Below are 14,331 nucleotides of genomic sequence, written 5' to 3'. Positions count from 1 at the left end.
CGAAGCAACTGAGCATGCACTCACACAAGTATGCATATGAAAAGAAAAGGGAAAGTCGCATCTGACTCTTTGTGACCCCATGGACTATACAACCCAAGGAATTTTCCAGGCCAGGATATGGGAGTGGGGAGCCTTTCCCTTCTCCAGAGGATCTTCCTAACCCAGGGATTGAACCCAGGTCTCTCCCATTGCAGATGGATTCTTTACCAGCTGAGCCAGAGAGAAGACCAAGAATACTGGAGTGGGTAGCCAATCCCTTCTCCAGGGTATCTTCCAGACCCAAGAATTGAACTGGGGTCTCCTGCATTGCAGGTGGATTCTTTACCAACTGAGCTATCAGGAAAGCCCTATATATTTACACACACACACACACACACACACACACATATACACATACATACATATGTTTGTAATTTGGTAGAGAAAATTTGGGGTTACAAAAACAAGATACATTTGTTAAACTTTCAATCTTGGCTTTGGAGCTGCAACAGAACGGTTTTTGTTTGTATCGCTACGAGCCCATAAAACTGGTTCATCACAGCCACAACTAATTCCTGGATTCTTAAAGACGTTTCTTGAATCACAAACGTTCTTTTTAAGTTGTTTAAAATTTTAGCCCACTAATACAAAAAAAAGGCAAAAAACAGCTGTATTTAGTGATGAGCTAGTGGTTACTGGGCAAATCAAGCTGTACACTTAATACTTCACTCATTTTTAAGGAGCTTATAATTAGCAAGACACCCACACATGCGTATTCAAAACTGGGAAGAAAAAATTTTCCTTTCTCTATTTTGGCATCCAGTTTTAATGAGAATTATAAATAAAATTCTCATGCTGAGTTACTATTTTTCCCCAGAAAGTCTTGGTAATTTTCCCTTCAATAAAAGGTTTTTTTGTTTTATTTTGTTTTTAAAGCTCTTACTTTACCTTTTTTTTTTTTTAAGTTCAATACAGCCGTAAGTTGGTTTTTTCCTAAAGCCCTTCTGGATTGCATTAGGTATTTTCACGTATGTTATCTAAATAAATCTAAAATAAATTGTTATTGTCAGAAACCTGTTTCTGTTCTTTAAATCTATTTCTAGGTAAGATAACTTGGCCACCATAGGGTTTCACAGATGCCAACACAGAGGCGGAGGGATCCCAGTCCCAAATACGAAACACCTCTCCTGGGGGGTGATCATCCTGCCCAGCTTGGGACCACTGCTGGGCCACGTGACTTGCTATAACCAATAAGAGGCATGAGGAAATGATGAGTAGTTGTGAGCAGAAGTGCTCTTCCAGCCTTCTTTGCTAAGCCCTGCAAAGATGCATGGTCTCTGCAGCCCTTTGCTGGAGGCACAGGTGGAGAGGGGTGTTCTTAGATTAAAGGCCCAAAACCCTTGCGTTTTGAGGACACTGTAACTTCCAGAAACTCGAGGCTTCTGAGCAGCCACCTCTTCTGTGTGGTTTTATATTAATTAGTTAAGTGTTTTGTCTTTCAGAGAAAAAAATTATAACTCAAAGTTTTAATTAATGAATATACTGGGGAAAGAAAACAAACCTAGTTTTCAGTCAAGTCATGTTTACCAAATTTTGTATAATTTTACTGAGGCTAGGGCTGACAGATGTTAAGCTTGTTTTGAAATTGGGAGAAGTAATTAAAGACTTTCTGAACTTCTGTCCAAGGGTAGCCCCAACCAACGACTCTGCACTCTGAGTGAAGAAGATCCTATATATTATTGCCTTTTAAATGTGTTACAAAAGGCTGTCAGAGATTTGGAACAATAGAAGCACTGATCACACAAAAATTAAACTGGATAAAAAACTTAACCACAAAATTTTGTTCTTTCCTTGGGCCAAGCAAGAAAGCAAGATTTTAGAATGGGAAACATCTTATGATGTATCTTCACTTTTTTAAAGACTATGCTGAGCTTTTTAACTTGTATTAATAATGTAGTGGTTCTTAAAATCTGTACAAGCATGACATGGAATTTCTGTTATTTTTGTAGATTTAAGTTTTGCTAAATTTAAAACACTGTTGGCACCAACAATATCACTTAAAAACATATTATCAAATATTTATCCTGAGACAGGAATAGCATTCATAATGAAAATATTCCTACCATAGAAAATTGCAACCAAGATGTCTCAGCTAAAGGCATTTGATGACTGAAAAATTTAAAGTTATACATTCTCTCTGCTCTTTACTCTAAAATTATAAATTCTCTGCTGTGATTAGTTGAAGAAAGTGATTAGGTGTATAATGAGGAGGGGAAAAGGAAGTAAGTAGGTCATATTTCTATTTCACTCCATGCTAATATAATGTGTGCAAGATCAAGATTCTGGTCATGTCTTTTCAAAAACAGCAGAGGTTTATAAACTTGGTTTAGAATTTGGAGAGTTCTATATTAAGTTTTGGAGGAAGCTTTTTTAAAGCCATTTTAAATGTTTTTTTTTTTCATGCTGATCATGTTCTGACTTCTTTTCTGACATCCTGGAGAAGACTCTTGAGAGTCCCTTGGACTGTAGCATTATCTATCTTTTGATATTTATGTCACTAAGAATATTTATTCAGCTTACAATAATGGATCTATTTGAAGAAAAAAAAATTAACTTAAAAGACCCCACCCCACTTAAGTGGAAAATTATTGCTCAATCTCTCCCTTGTCAAGTGGAACCAAGACTAACTGATGCCACCATAGATGCATTAGCGCTCACTCCACAAGAAGAATAAAAAATAAAACACTGTTTCCAAATATCCTCAATCAAATATAGAACAAAGGAAGCTTTAGTAGATATTTTCTATTATAAACAAAATAGCCCATGGTTTCTGGTCAAATTCAATGTTTGCATCATCATTCAAATGCAAAATAAAGCTATTAAAATGTATATAGATCTCAGTATATAGATTTAGATAGGGCTTTAGGTGACATTACAACATACATACCACTGCATTTTTTCAGTCATTTAATGAATTACCTTTACAATTAAATTTTTATAAAATCCAAGGCCCAAAGAATTGGTATAGTATAAGACTGTGATTAAATGTGCAGCCTATAGATTGGGAGGCAGCTGTTAATTACTACCTGTCACCTCTGGCAAGTTACTTAACATGTCTTAGTTTCGAGTGCAAAATGAAAATGCACAATATCTCTCACAAGGATTACTGTCAGAACTAAAGAAACTAATTTACATACAATGTCTGGCACAGTGCCAACTTGTTGATTATAGATGCTATCAATAGATACCATTAATTTCTACACTATTTTGAAATTACATGTTTGCGACTGTTTATAATTTAAACTTACTTTATAGATTGAATGTCAATCCCTTAGCCATTACCTTTGTTACTGAAATCATCAATTAACACGATTTCTGCTAAGTATTTCCTTGGAGTCCTTTTAATTACACTGTGGACTGTTCTCATGAGGGTGGACCACCCTTCATTATGGAAGACAATGATGATGCTGGCTGTGAGCAGGTTTTCATCGTAATGCCAGTACTTGCATCTGCAAAAGGAACATTTCATCATGTTTATTCAGAGATAATCTGCAATGCTTGGTTCCAACTGACAATGACTATGTTTTCTGGTTGGATTAAATATTATTGACTTTAAGGTAAGTAAATGAAATTTGTTGTTCAGTCACTCAGTCCTGTCTGACTCTTTGAGACCCCCATGGACTGCAGCAAGCCAGGCTTCCCTGTCCTCCACTATCTCCTGGAGTTTGCTCAAACTCATGTCCATTGAATTGGTGATGCCATCCTACCACCTCACCCTCTGTCAATCCCTTCTCCGGCCTTCAATCTTTTCCAGCATCAGGGTCTTTTTCAATGAGTTGGCTCTTCACATCAGATGGCCGAAGTGAATGAAATATAACCTTTTAAATTTTAACAGAAACCCACAGTAGAAGAGAGAAGCTGCTGTGAGATGAAGTTACTCATATTCAAGTTACTTCTTCACCAACCAGCACTTACTGTGACAAAGAGAACTTATTTGTGAATTTATGCTTCTTAGCTGGGGATGGTATTAAGGTTTGTTTTTCAGGTCTTCAAGTTCGGTTATTTTCTGTTTTAAAACTCGAGCTTCTGGTGCAAGGGATTTATTTAACTTGCTGTGAATAAACCACTGTACTGCTGTGTTTGAAAGCTGTCCTGTTCTAATAGGGCTAAAGCATTCAGAAAAAAATTAAATGGGCTGAACTTCAGGATACAGGAAGCATTCCAAAATTAACTGCTGGATGAATAAACAAAGTTCTAATAGTGTTTAGAGTTATTAGATTGGCTAAAGGGGCTTTAACTATTTTACACAAAATTGCTTGAAACAACTGTAGCGGGAAGAATGTTGCAGAAGCCTTTCTCTAATTGGAAGGAATCCCAAAACAGGGCCTGATAAAGACTCGGGGAACCAGGGGAGGTTCAGTGAATTTCACAGAACCATCACACACACACACACACACACACACACACAGAGTCAACCCTCCATATCTGTGTGTTCTGCATCTGAAGAGCCAACCGTGAATCAAAAATACTAGGAAAAAATTCCAGAGAGTTCCAAAAAGCAAAACTTGAATTTGCCAGGGCATCTATGTAATAGTGCTTGCCTTGTTTTTGTGTTTTGTTTAGTCCCTAAGTTGTGTCCAACTCTTTGTGACCCCATGGACTGTAGCACGCCAGGCTCCTCTGTCCATGGGATTCTTCAGGCAAGAATGCTGGAGTAGGTTGCCATTTCTTTCTCCAGGGGATCTTCTGAACCCAGAGACTGAATCCATGTCTCATACTTGGCAGGAGAATTCTTTACCATTTAGTCACCTGGAAAGCCCTACATTGTGTTAGGTATTATAAATAATCCATTGAAAGTATATGGGAGAGTGTGTATAGGTTATGTGTCAAGGACTTGAGTATCCACAAACTTTGGTATTCAAAGGGGTCCTGGAACCTATCTGCTGGTGGATACCAAGGTACAATCACGCCCATACTATGCATATACAAGTGTATGTGTACAGATGTATATGTGTGTATGTACACACACACATACACTTTTTCTCACTGGATATGGGAGAACAAGATAATAAGAATACAACAGGCAAATAAGAACAATTTGAGACCTGTTTTTTTTCTGCAGGAGTTAGTTTTCAAAACTAGCATCTGGTGCTTATTATCTTCCTCTGGATGAGTGGAAAGGAAAGAGGTTTTTTTAATTCCAAAGCTTTCCATGAAGTAATAAACAAGCTTATTCCCAAGGTTAAATTGAAAACCATAAAAGCGGTCTCGAACATTATCAGCTTGATAACCTACACCATCATTATCTAAAATAAGACCTGGCCCAATAGAGACACAAACAACTTTATCTCCAGGTGTTTGGGTCCCTTTCCAAACTCTCAGTTGTGTGTGCTCTTTGTTGCTGTCAGTCACTCAGTCATGTCCAACTCTTTGTGACCCCACGGACTGCAGCACGCCAGGCTTCCCTGTCCTGCACCATCTCCTGTTCTTAAGAGGTTGTTTTTACAGAAATGCAGACTGAGTCTGGAATCCGTTTTTTTCTTACTTCTTACATCTGCATTTCCTTGTTGAAGGAGTCCTAAGTACATGGGATCTTCTGAGCTAGACAGTAGCTCAGCATGGAGGAGCACACGTGCTCTCTGCTCTCATGAAGCCCACGGTCCTACAGGATGGCGAGACATGAAAGAGAAGTCCGACTATGTCATTGGGGAAACCATGGTGCATTTGACAGGTGATCTCATTCAGTTTCAAGACAGGTGGCCAGGAAGGCGTCCTGGAGCCATGGGGTGAAGGGGAGACTAGAAGGATGATTTAAAAAGCACTGAGACCAAAGAAGTGGGGAGGAAAAGATAAAAGCACGGCAATGAATTGTGTGCACGTGATTCAGATAAAAAATGAGTAGATGGACGAGCTATGTCTTTGGAAGGTAGAATTAAAATCTGAAAAATAGTGAAGAAGAAAACTTACAAGGAAGGGCATTTTCAGTCGAATAGCAAATGCTAGCATATACTTATTATGTGTCAGACACTATCCCATGTGCTTTACTTTATTGACTTATTTAACCTCATAACAACCACTATGAGGTTAGTACTATTAATCTCCCCATTTTACAGATGAGATGACTGAGGCTCAGAGATGAACGGCTGCTTAATATCACTCAGAAAGCAATGAAGCCAGGACATAAATCTAGGCTGTCTTGGGTTTAACAGGAAATCTTGTTAAATGTAAAATAAAATAAAAAAAAAATACTAGCTATACCTATCCATGAATGGTTAAGATGTGATTTAAGGTCTGAGAACTAATAATGACACTGAATATAATGTCAATACAAGGCACTCACTGAGCTTATTATGTGAGAGGAGCTCTCTCCTCTCCCCCTCTTCCCTGCCCTGTGCAGCCTGGAGATACCCCAGGAATGGACTGGGAAGGCAAGACACCCTTTGGCAAGTTAAAGCAGACTTTCCAAAGTTGGGAAGGGCCACATGCTCTTTCAGAATAACAAGTTAAAAAATACAGTAATGGCTGTACCAGTTTACATTCCCACAAACAGTGTTGGAGGGTTCCCTTCTCTCCACACCCTCACCAGAATTTGTTGTTTGTGGATTTTTCGATGAGAGCCTTTCTGACCAATGTGGTGATATGTCACTGTAGTTTTGATTTGCATTTCTCTATTGGTACAGCCACTATGGAGAATAGTATAGAGGTTCCTTAGAAAACTAAAAATAAAGCTATCATATGACCCTGCAATCCCATTCCTGGGCATGAAAGGTGAAAGTGAAAGTCGCATAGTAGTAGCGAACTCTTTTCGACCCCATGGACTGTAGCCCACCAGGCTCCCCTGTCCATGGAATTCTCCAGGCCAGAATACTGGAGTGGGTAGCCGTTCCCTGCTTCAGGGAATCTTCCCAACTCAGGGATTGAACCCCAGGTCTCCCACATTACAGGCAGATTCTTTATCATCTGAGCCACCAGGGAAGCATATATACCCGGAGAAAGACATGGCCTGAAAATATACATGCACCCCAATGTTCATTGCAGCACTGTTTACAGTGGCCAAGACATGCAAACAGCCTAAATGTCCATCGACAGAGGAATGGATAAAGATGTGATGTGACGTGTGTGTGCGTGTATGAATATTAGTCAGCCATTAAAAAGAAGGAAATAAGGCCATTTGCAGGAACACGGATGGACCTAGGAGTGTCACACTGAATGAAGTCAGTCAGTCAGAGAAGGAGAATTATCATGTGACATCCCTTCTTTGTGGACTCAAAAGAAATGACACAAGTGAACTCACAAAATAGAAAGAGACTGACCGACTTAGAAAATGAACTCACGGTTGCCGGGGGGAAGGGACACTTAAGGACTTTGGGAAGGTCACGCTATATTTAAAACAGATAACCAACAAAAACCTATTGCATAGCACCTGGAACTCTGCTCAGTGTTACGTGGCAGCCTGGATGGGAGTGGGGTTTGTGGGAGAATGGATACATGAACAGGTATGGCTGAGTCCCTTCACTGTCCACCTGAAACTATTACAACATTGTTAATTGGCGTTAAAAGTAAATATAGAAATAAAAAGCAATATGAAAGGTATAAAGATGTCCCAAGTGTGGGAAATAGAAAAGTGTGCACAAATATATTTTTCATCGCCATCCCCCCCACCGAAAAAACAAACAAAAAAATACATTGTGGAGGACTGCAGATCTTGAAAGATGTGATGAGTGTTTCTGGATAGAAACTAACCCGGGCAGGTATGTTTAATTTTGGATGGGAAGGGACAATGATCTCCCCTCAAAAAAAGAAAAAAAAAAAAAAACTATAAAAACAAACACTCTGATAAGAGATTCAGGCAATAATTTTCTTCCACTAGGCTTAAAAAAGCAGAACCAGATGGGAAGGATATTGATTTTGATTTATAGCAGATACTAGAACCGGTGAAAATATTTACATCATGGGAGGAAATTTGGAATTTGCTGATTTCTATGGCAAAAGATGACAGCTTGGGGAAACAAGCCAGATGAGGACTTTGAATGGGAGACAGAGAGGAGTTGAAAACATAGAGGGGATGAAGGAAGATAGGAAGAGGATAGAATGAAGATGAGAGGGAGACCGTCGGGAGGGGACGTGCATTCCTACAGGACAGGGCGACAAGAGGTGGGAGAGAGTGAGTTGCCCGATTTCCCCATCTTCTCTCAACCATGTAAGGTGTGGAAATAACTCCAAAGATGTAAACTAGATTGTGTGGGAGCTCAGTTGCTCAGTCGTGTTCGGCTCTTTGTGACTGTGTACTGCAGCCCAGCAGGCTCCTCTGTCCATGGGATTCTCCGGGCAAGAGTACTGGGGCCGAGGGTCATTTCCTCTTCCAGTGGATCTTTCTGCCTCTCCTGCATTCGCAGGCAGATTCTTCAGCACTAGCGCCACCTGGCGGCTCACACAGTAGAGGCTCTGTCTGCAATGTGGGAGACAACCTGGGTTCGACCCCTGGGTTGGGAAGATCCGCTTGAGAAGGAAATGGCAAGCCACTCCAGTATTCTTGCCTGGAGAATTCATGGACAGAGGAGCCTGGCAGGCTGCGGTCCGTGGGGTTGCAGAGTTGGACGCCACTGAGCGATTAACAGACAGTGCCACCTGGGAAGCCCTCATAAACTAGTTTACCTGCCAGTAACAACAACCCTCGGTATATGTTTTTCCTATTTTCTTTGTCTTAAAAATTACACAAAGAACAATATTTTTTCAAGTATATCTCCTAAAGGCAAATACAAACAAAAATAAGTGAGATCTAATTAAACTTAAAAGCTTTGTGCAGCAAAGGAAACTATTGACATATCAAAAATATAACCTATTGAATAAGAGAAAATATCAGCAAATGATATGAGTGGTAAGGGATTTATATCCAATATATATAAACAGCTCATGTAACTCAATATCAAAAAAACAAACAATCCAACTAAAAAAATGGGCAGCAGAGCTGAATAGACATTTTCCCAAAGAGGAAATGCAGATGATCAACCAGAGCATGAAAAGATGTATAATATCGCTAATCATCAGGGAAATGCAAATGAAAAGCACAAGGAGATATTATCTAACACCTGTGAGACAGAGGAGTCTGGCCGGCTACTATCCATGGGGTCACAGAGTCGGACACGACTGAAGCGACTTAGCACACCCAATGTTCACAGCAACATTATTTACAATTGCCAAGATATGGAAATGACCTAACTATCCATAAACAGATGAATGGATAAAGAAGACGTGGGATAGATATATACATGTATATGTATTTACCCAGTGGAATACTACTCAGTCACAAAAAGAGTGAAATTTTGCCATATGCAGCAACATGGACGGACTTTATGCTAAGTAAAATAAGTCAGACAGAGAAAGACAAATACTTATGATATCACTTATATGTGGAATCTAAAAAAAATACATCAAATTAGTGAATATAACAAAAAAGAAGCAGACTCGCAGATACAGAGAACAAACTAGTGGTTCCCAGTGGCTGGGGGAGGGTCAATGGCGGGAGAGTGGGAGGAGCTAACTACTGGGTCTAAGATAAACAGGCTCAAGGATGGATCGTACAACACGGGGATATTCTTACCAAATATTCTTACCAATATTTGGTAAGAACCATACATGGAAAGTAGCCTCTAAAATTATATAAAACTCTTTCAAAAATGGAGAAAAAATTACAAAAGCAATACGAAATTTGTTGCACAATATCCAAACAAGAGAGACGTTTATAAAGTAAAGGTAAAAGTTCCCTCCTGCTCCTCTCCCCGGCTGTGTCAAATCTTACCTCCTAGAGGAAATCACTGTTACTAGTTGCGTTTATTTAGATTTCTTTATACTCACGCAGACATGCAAACATGTGTCTGTGTATATGTACAGATCTATTCAGATGCGTATGTACAAATTCTTCTTCCATGTGAGTATCTAATTCTTGGAAGCTATTGTATAACATTCCATAGTATGGCTGCTCTATCACCTATGTGACCTTCTCCTTACGGATGGACATTTCAGTTGGCTCTACGGTGACAGTGGTCATTCTTACATGTAAATCTCTATGCCCTTCCCTGGGAATCTTTTCTACAAAAGGCTCCAGACTGTAAGCTCAGTGAGGACAGGAACCTCATCTGTTTTGCTCACCCCCTTCTAACACAGAGCAGCTGCTCCATAAATATTTATCGGATTGCTTTGTGGATATATCTGAAATGCCTCTGGATGTGTTTTCTCCTCTGAGTAATGTCCACTCTCCACCCCACAGTGCTCCTATTTTGAGGCACTTTCAAGAATAAGTCAGTCCATATGGCAGGTGGGGGTGGGAAAGAAAGGGGAGGCAGATGCTCCTCCAGGGGGAGGCTGAAAATCTGGAGGAAAGCAGGTGGCAGGACAGAATAAAAGCAGATGGATACTGGACAGAATAAAAGCAGATGACAACTCACTGACATATACACTGTTGTTACTATGCATAAAATAGATAACTAATGAGAACCTACTGTATAGCACATGAACTCTGCTCAATGCTCTGTGGTGACCTAGATGGGAAGGAAATCCAAGTAAGAGGGGATATATGTATAGGACTCACTGGAATAGACCATGATGCTGGGAAAGACTGAGGGCAAGAGGAGGAGGGGTGACAGAGGATGAGATGGTTGGATGGCGTCACCGACTCAACGGACATGAATCTGAGCAAACTCTGGGAGATAGTGAAGGACAGGGAAGCCTGGCATTCTGCAGTCCACGGGGTCGCAGAGTCAGACACGACTTAGCAAACTGAACAACAACAATATATACGTATAGCTGATCTGTTCTGCTGAATGGCAGAAACTAACACAACATTGTGAAGCAATTATGCTCCAATTAAAAAAAAAAAAAGCAGATGGCAGGAGGGGCTTGAGCCTAGCTTCTGTTTCTGAACTTTAGGGGAGAGGCCAGGCTGGGAGGCTGCAGTATAGGACAGAAATGATGCTGGGGATATTCAGGCAGCAGGGAGCTAGGTAGTCCCTTCCCACCTCCTGTTTGCAGTCTTCTAGCCTCTAGAAGGAGCCAGAGAGCATAGATGTTTCCACCTGCTGTCAGCACAATTAAGATCCAGGGCTTCCAGGAGCCACCACGTAAGGGGTAAGAAGTGCAGGTAGGTGATGGGCTGTTGGACTCAAGCCAGGGCCTGGTCCTGGGGCTCAGAGGGTCCTTTGTACCCATGAGAGCCCAAGTGTAGATGAGTGAGCGCCCACAGTGGGGAAGCTTGAGGAGGGACACTGGGGCAGGCAGGTGAGGAAGTTTAGTACATCTGGGAGCCAGAAGTGGACGGCAGAGATGGAGGGTACAGGGGCCAATACCACTCGGACACGGTAACCTCCAATCGCTGGATGCTCCAGGAGAAAGGGCAACCCCTTGGGGCACAGGAGCAGCCGGAGGGGGTCTACACTGCAGGCTGTCAGGTCCTGTTCTGGGAGACCTTGCAGCCCCCACAGACTGAGTGACCTTTAATCACAAGCCTTCAGTTGCCCCCGTCAGCCCGAAGGCAGGCTCAGGACAAAGCTTAGCTCTTTGGGCGGCTCTGCTGACTTCCTGTTGGGAGAGGAAGCTGCTGGGCAGGGCGCACAGAGTCAGAGCCGGTGACGATGCAGAGCCTGGACCAGAAGACAGAGCTGGAAGAAGCAGCCTGTGCTGAAGTCACACTGTCTGTTCTGCAGCATCTCTCTCGCTTTACTGCCATAGAATCACGGTAAGTTTTAAGAAGGAGGACTGACAGAAATACGAGGCCATGCTGAAAAAGGAGCATTCTGTGATAGACTCGTGAGTGATTTCTCCTTTCTGGCACTCTATTTTCCAAGAGACCTTAATGGCCCTGTGACGTCCAGGGCACCATGCTCCAGGGTGAGTTATCACAGACCTGCTCTGGCCACACATGCTCACGTTCAGATCACTGGTTTGCAGGGATTCAAGCTGCAGCGTTTTCTGTTTTTTAATTTATTTTATTGAAGTAGAGTTGATTTACAATGTTGTGTTAATGTCTACTGTACAGTAAAGTGATTCAGATTTATATGCATGTGTGCTAAGTCTCTCATTCATGTCTGACTCTTTGGGACCCTATGGCAAGTAGCCCGCCAGACCCTTCTGTCCATGGGACTCTACAGGCAAGAATACTGCAGTGGGTTGCTGTGCCCTCCTCTAGGGGACCTTCTCGACCCAGGAATTGAACCCGCATCTTGTGCATTCCCTGAATTGCTGGTGGATTCTTTACTGCTGAGCCACCAGGGAATATGAAATATATCTTTTTCATATCCTTTTCCATTATGGTTTATCACAGGATATTCAATATAGTTCCCTGTGCTATACAGTAGGACTTTGTTTACCCTGTGGTGTTTTTCTTAAAGTAATTTTACAGAATATTTCCATGACAGCTCTGTGGGCCAGGTACTTGTATCAGAAGACAGAAATGAAGAATTTTCTTTCTTCCTTTTTTTTGGCCACTTCTGCATGACAAATGGGATCTTAGTTCCCTGACCAGGGATTGATCCCGCACCCCTGAATTGGAAGCACAGAGTCTTAACTACTGGATTCCAGGGAAGTCCCCAGAATGAAGAATTTTCATAGTGACTTTTCTGTAACTTAAAAAGCCAAAAATAGACTTCATAACATAAAATGACATGCCTATTAGCAATTTTCTTCTGTTTTACACTGTCCCAGCTAGGTTTTTTTTTTTTTTTTTAATATCTGTAGTTTCATAAAAAGCCTTTATGTATTTAGGCTTCATGAATAAATAATATCTAATTCAGCTGACTATGAAAAATCGGTTACAGCTGGAAGGTTGCTTGGCCAGCCTGAGATCTGAGCATCCTGCTGGTTTTGAAAGCTGCCTGCTTCCACTTTCACAATAGGGATTGCTGAACAGACCAAGTTCAGATGTGGGCCCCCTCTCCCAGGGATGTCTGGGGAAACAAGGAACACAGCTCTTCATTGGCTCCTCTATTCTCACCCCAATGTAAACTAGTCCCTTCTTGATAATATATTCTTTCTTTTCACTTGGCACATAAAATTGAAGCACGATAAACTATTTTGTATTTAATCATTTCCTGAAAACTCTACCTCTATTTCTTGAAGAGTTTTGTATCCCTCTCCTCAATTATTAGAAACTCTAGGATGGTCTCGTTACTTTTCCTCAATGTTCTTATCAATCAGTCTTCCCTTGAAGATTAAAATTAAGACAGTACTACACTGCTATATTTAAAATGGATAATCAACAAGGACCTACTATATACAGCACGGGGAACTCTGCTCAGTGTCGTGTGGCAGCCTGGACAGGAGGGGAGTTTGGGGGGAAATGGATACAAGAATTAGTATACGTATGACTGAATATGTGGTCTTCTCCAGCACCACAATTTGAAAGCATCAATTCTTCAGTGCTCAGCCTTCTTTATGGTCCAACTCTCACATCCGTACATGACTACTGGAAAAATCATAGCTTTGACTATATGAACCTTTGTTGACAAACTGATGTCTCTGCTTTTGAATACGCTCTCTAGGTTTGTCATAGCTTTCCTTCCGAGAAGCAAGCGTCTTTTGATTTCACGGCTGGAAGGCAAGAAACCAGAATGGTCAGAAGGCAGGGCTGATGAATGGCTGCAGCTCAGCACGCCTGTAACCTCCATCAGGTTCACGCTCCCAGTCAGTCCAATCTAAATTAAAAAGCACAGGCTGGCCACCTGTGCAAGCTTTTAAGACAAGTTCCCCAGTTCCAACCAGGCAGTTGCATCTCAACTTCGTTTTCTGGGGCTGAGAGTTGAGGGGCTCAGGTTTATCTCATGTCCAAGTGACGATGTATTGGAGGAAAGGGGGAAATTCTTAGCAGAGAAGAATGAGTTGGATCAGAAATTCTGTAGTTCATCGTGGCTCATTTCTAAGGCAGAAAGCTACAAAACACCACAGCTCTATGTATCTCCCATGACAAACAGCAAGACCATTACCTACAAAGAACCACGGCTCTATGTATCTCACGTAACAAACGGCAAGGCCTCCCGTGAGCTCTGGCTCTCTGAAAAGCCTGCTGCTGCTGCTGCTAAGTTGCTTCAGTCGTGTCCGACTCTGTGCGACCCCATAGATGGCAGCCCACCAGGCTCCCCCGTCCCTGAGATTCTCTAGGCAAGAACACTGGAGTGGGTTGCCATTTCCTTCTCCAATGCATGAAAGTGAAAAGTGAAAGTGAAGTCGCTCAGTCGTGTCCGACTCTTAGCGACCCCATGGACTGCAGCCTACCAGGCTCCTCTATCCATGGGATTTTCCAAGCAAGAGTACTGGAGTGGGGTGCCATTGCCTTCTCTGCTGAAAAGCCTATATCTGTCCTAT

General features: G+C 41.6%; 1 protein-coding gene across 2 annotated transcripts in view; it reads right to left on the bottom strand.

Annotated features, from left to right (window-relative positions):
- The window catches only part of GALNT7 (polypeptide N-acetylgalactosaminyltransferase 7), a 74,365-nt gene that overhangs the window by 23,326 nt on the left and 36,708 nt on the right, over window positions 1-14,331 (bottom strand). For both annotated transcript variants that reach the window (XM_010840246.1, XM_010840245.1), the window contains exon 3: window positions 3,322-3,488. In XM_010840246.1, the coding sequence (XP_010838548.1) occupies window positions 3,322-3,488 (167 nt within the window). The remainder of the gene's footprint in view (window positions 1-3,321; window positions 3,489-14,331) is intronic.

This window comes from Bison bison, unplaced genomic scaffold, assembly GCF_000754665.1.
Source record: "Bison bison bison isolate TAMUID 2011002044 unplaced genomic scaffold, Bison_UMD1.0 scf7180017864143, whole genome shotgun sequence".
In the NCBI taxonomy this organism is placed as follows: domain Eukaryota; kingdom Metazoa; phylum Chordata; class Mammalia; order Artiodactyla; family Bovidae; genus Bison; species Bison bison.
Note: the sequence above shows the minus strand (reverse complement) of the source record. Positions and strands in the feature narration are given on the sequence as shown.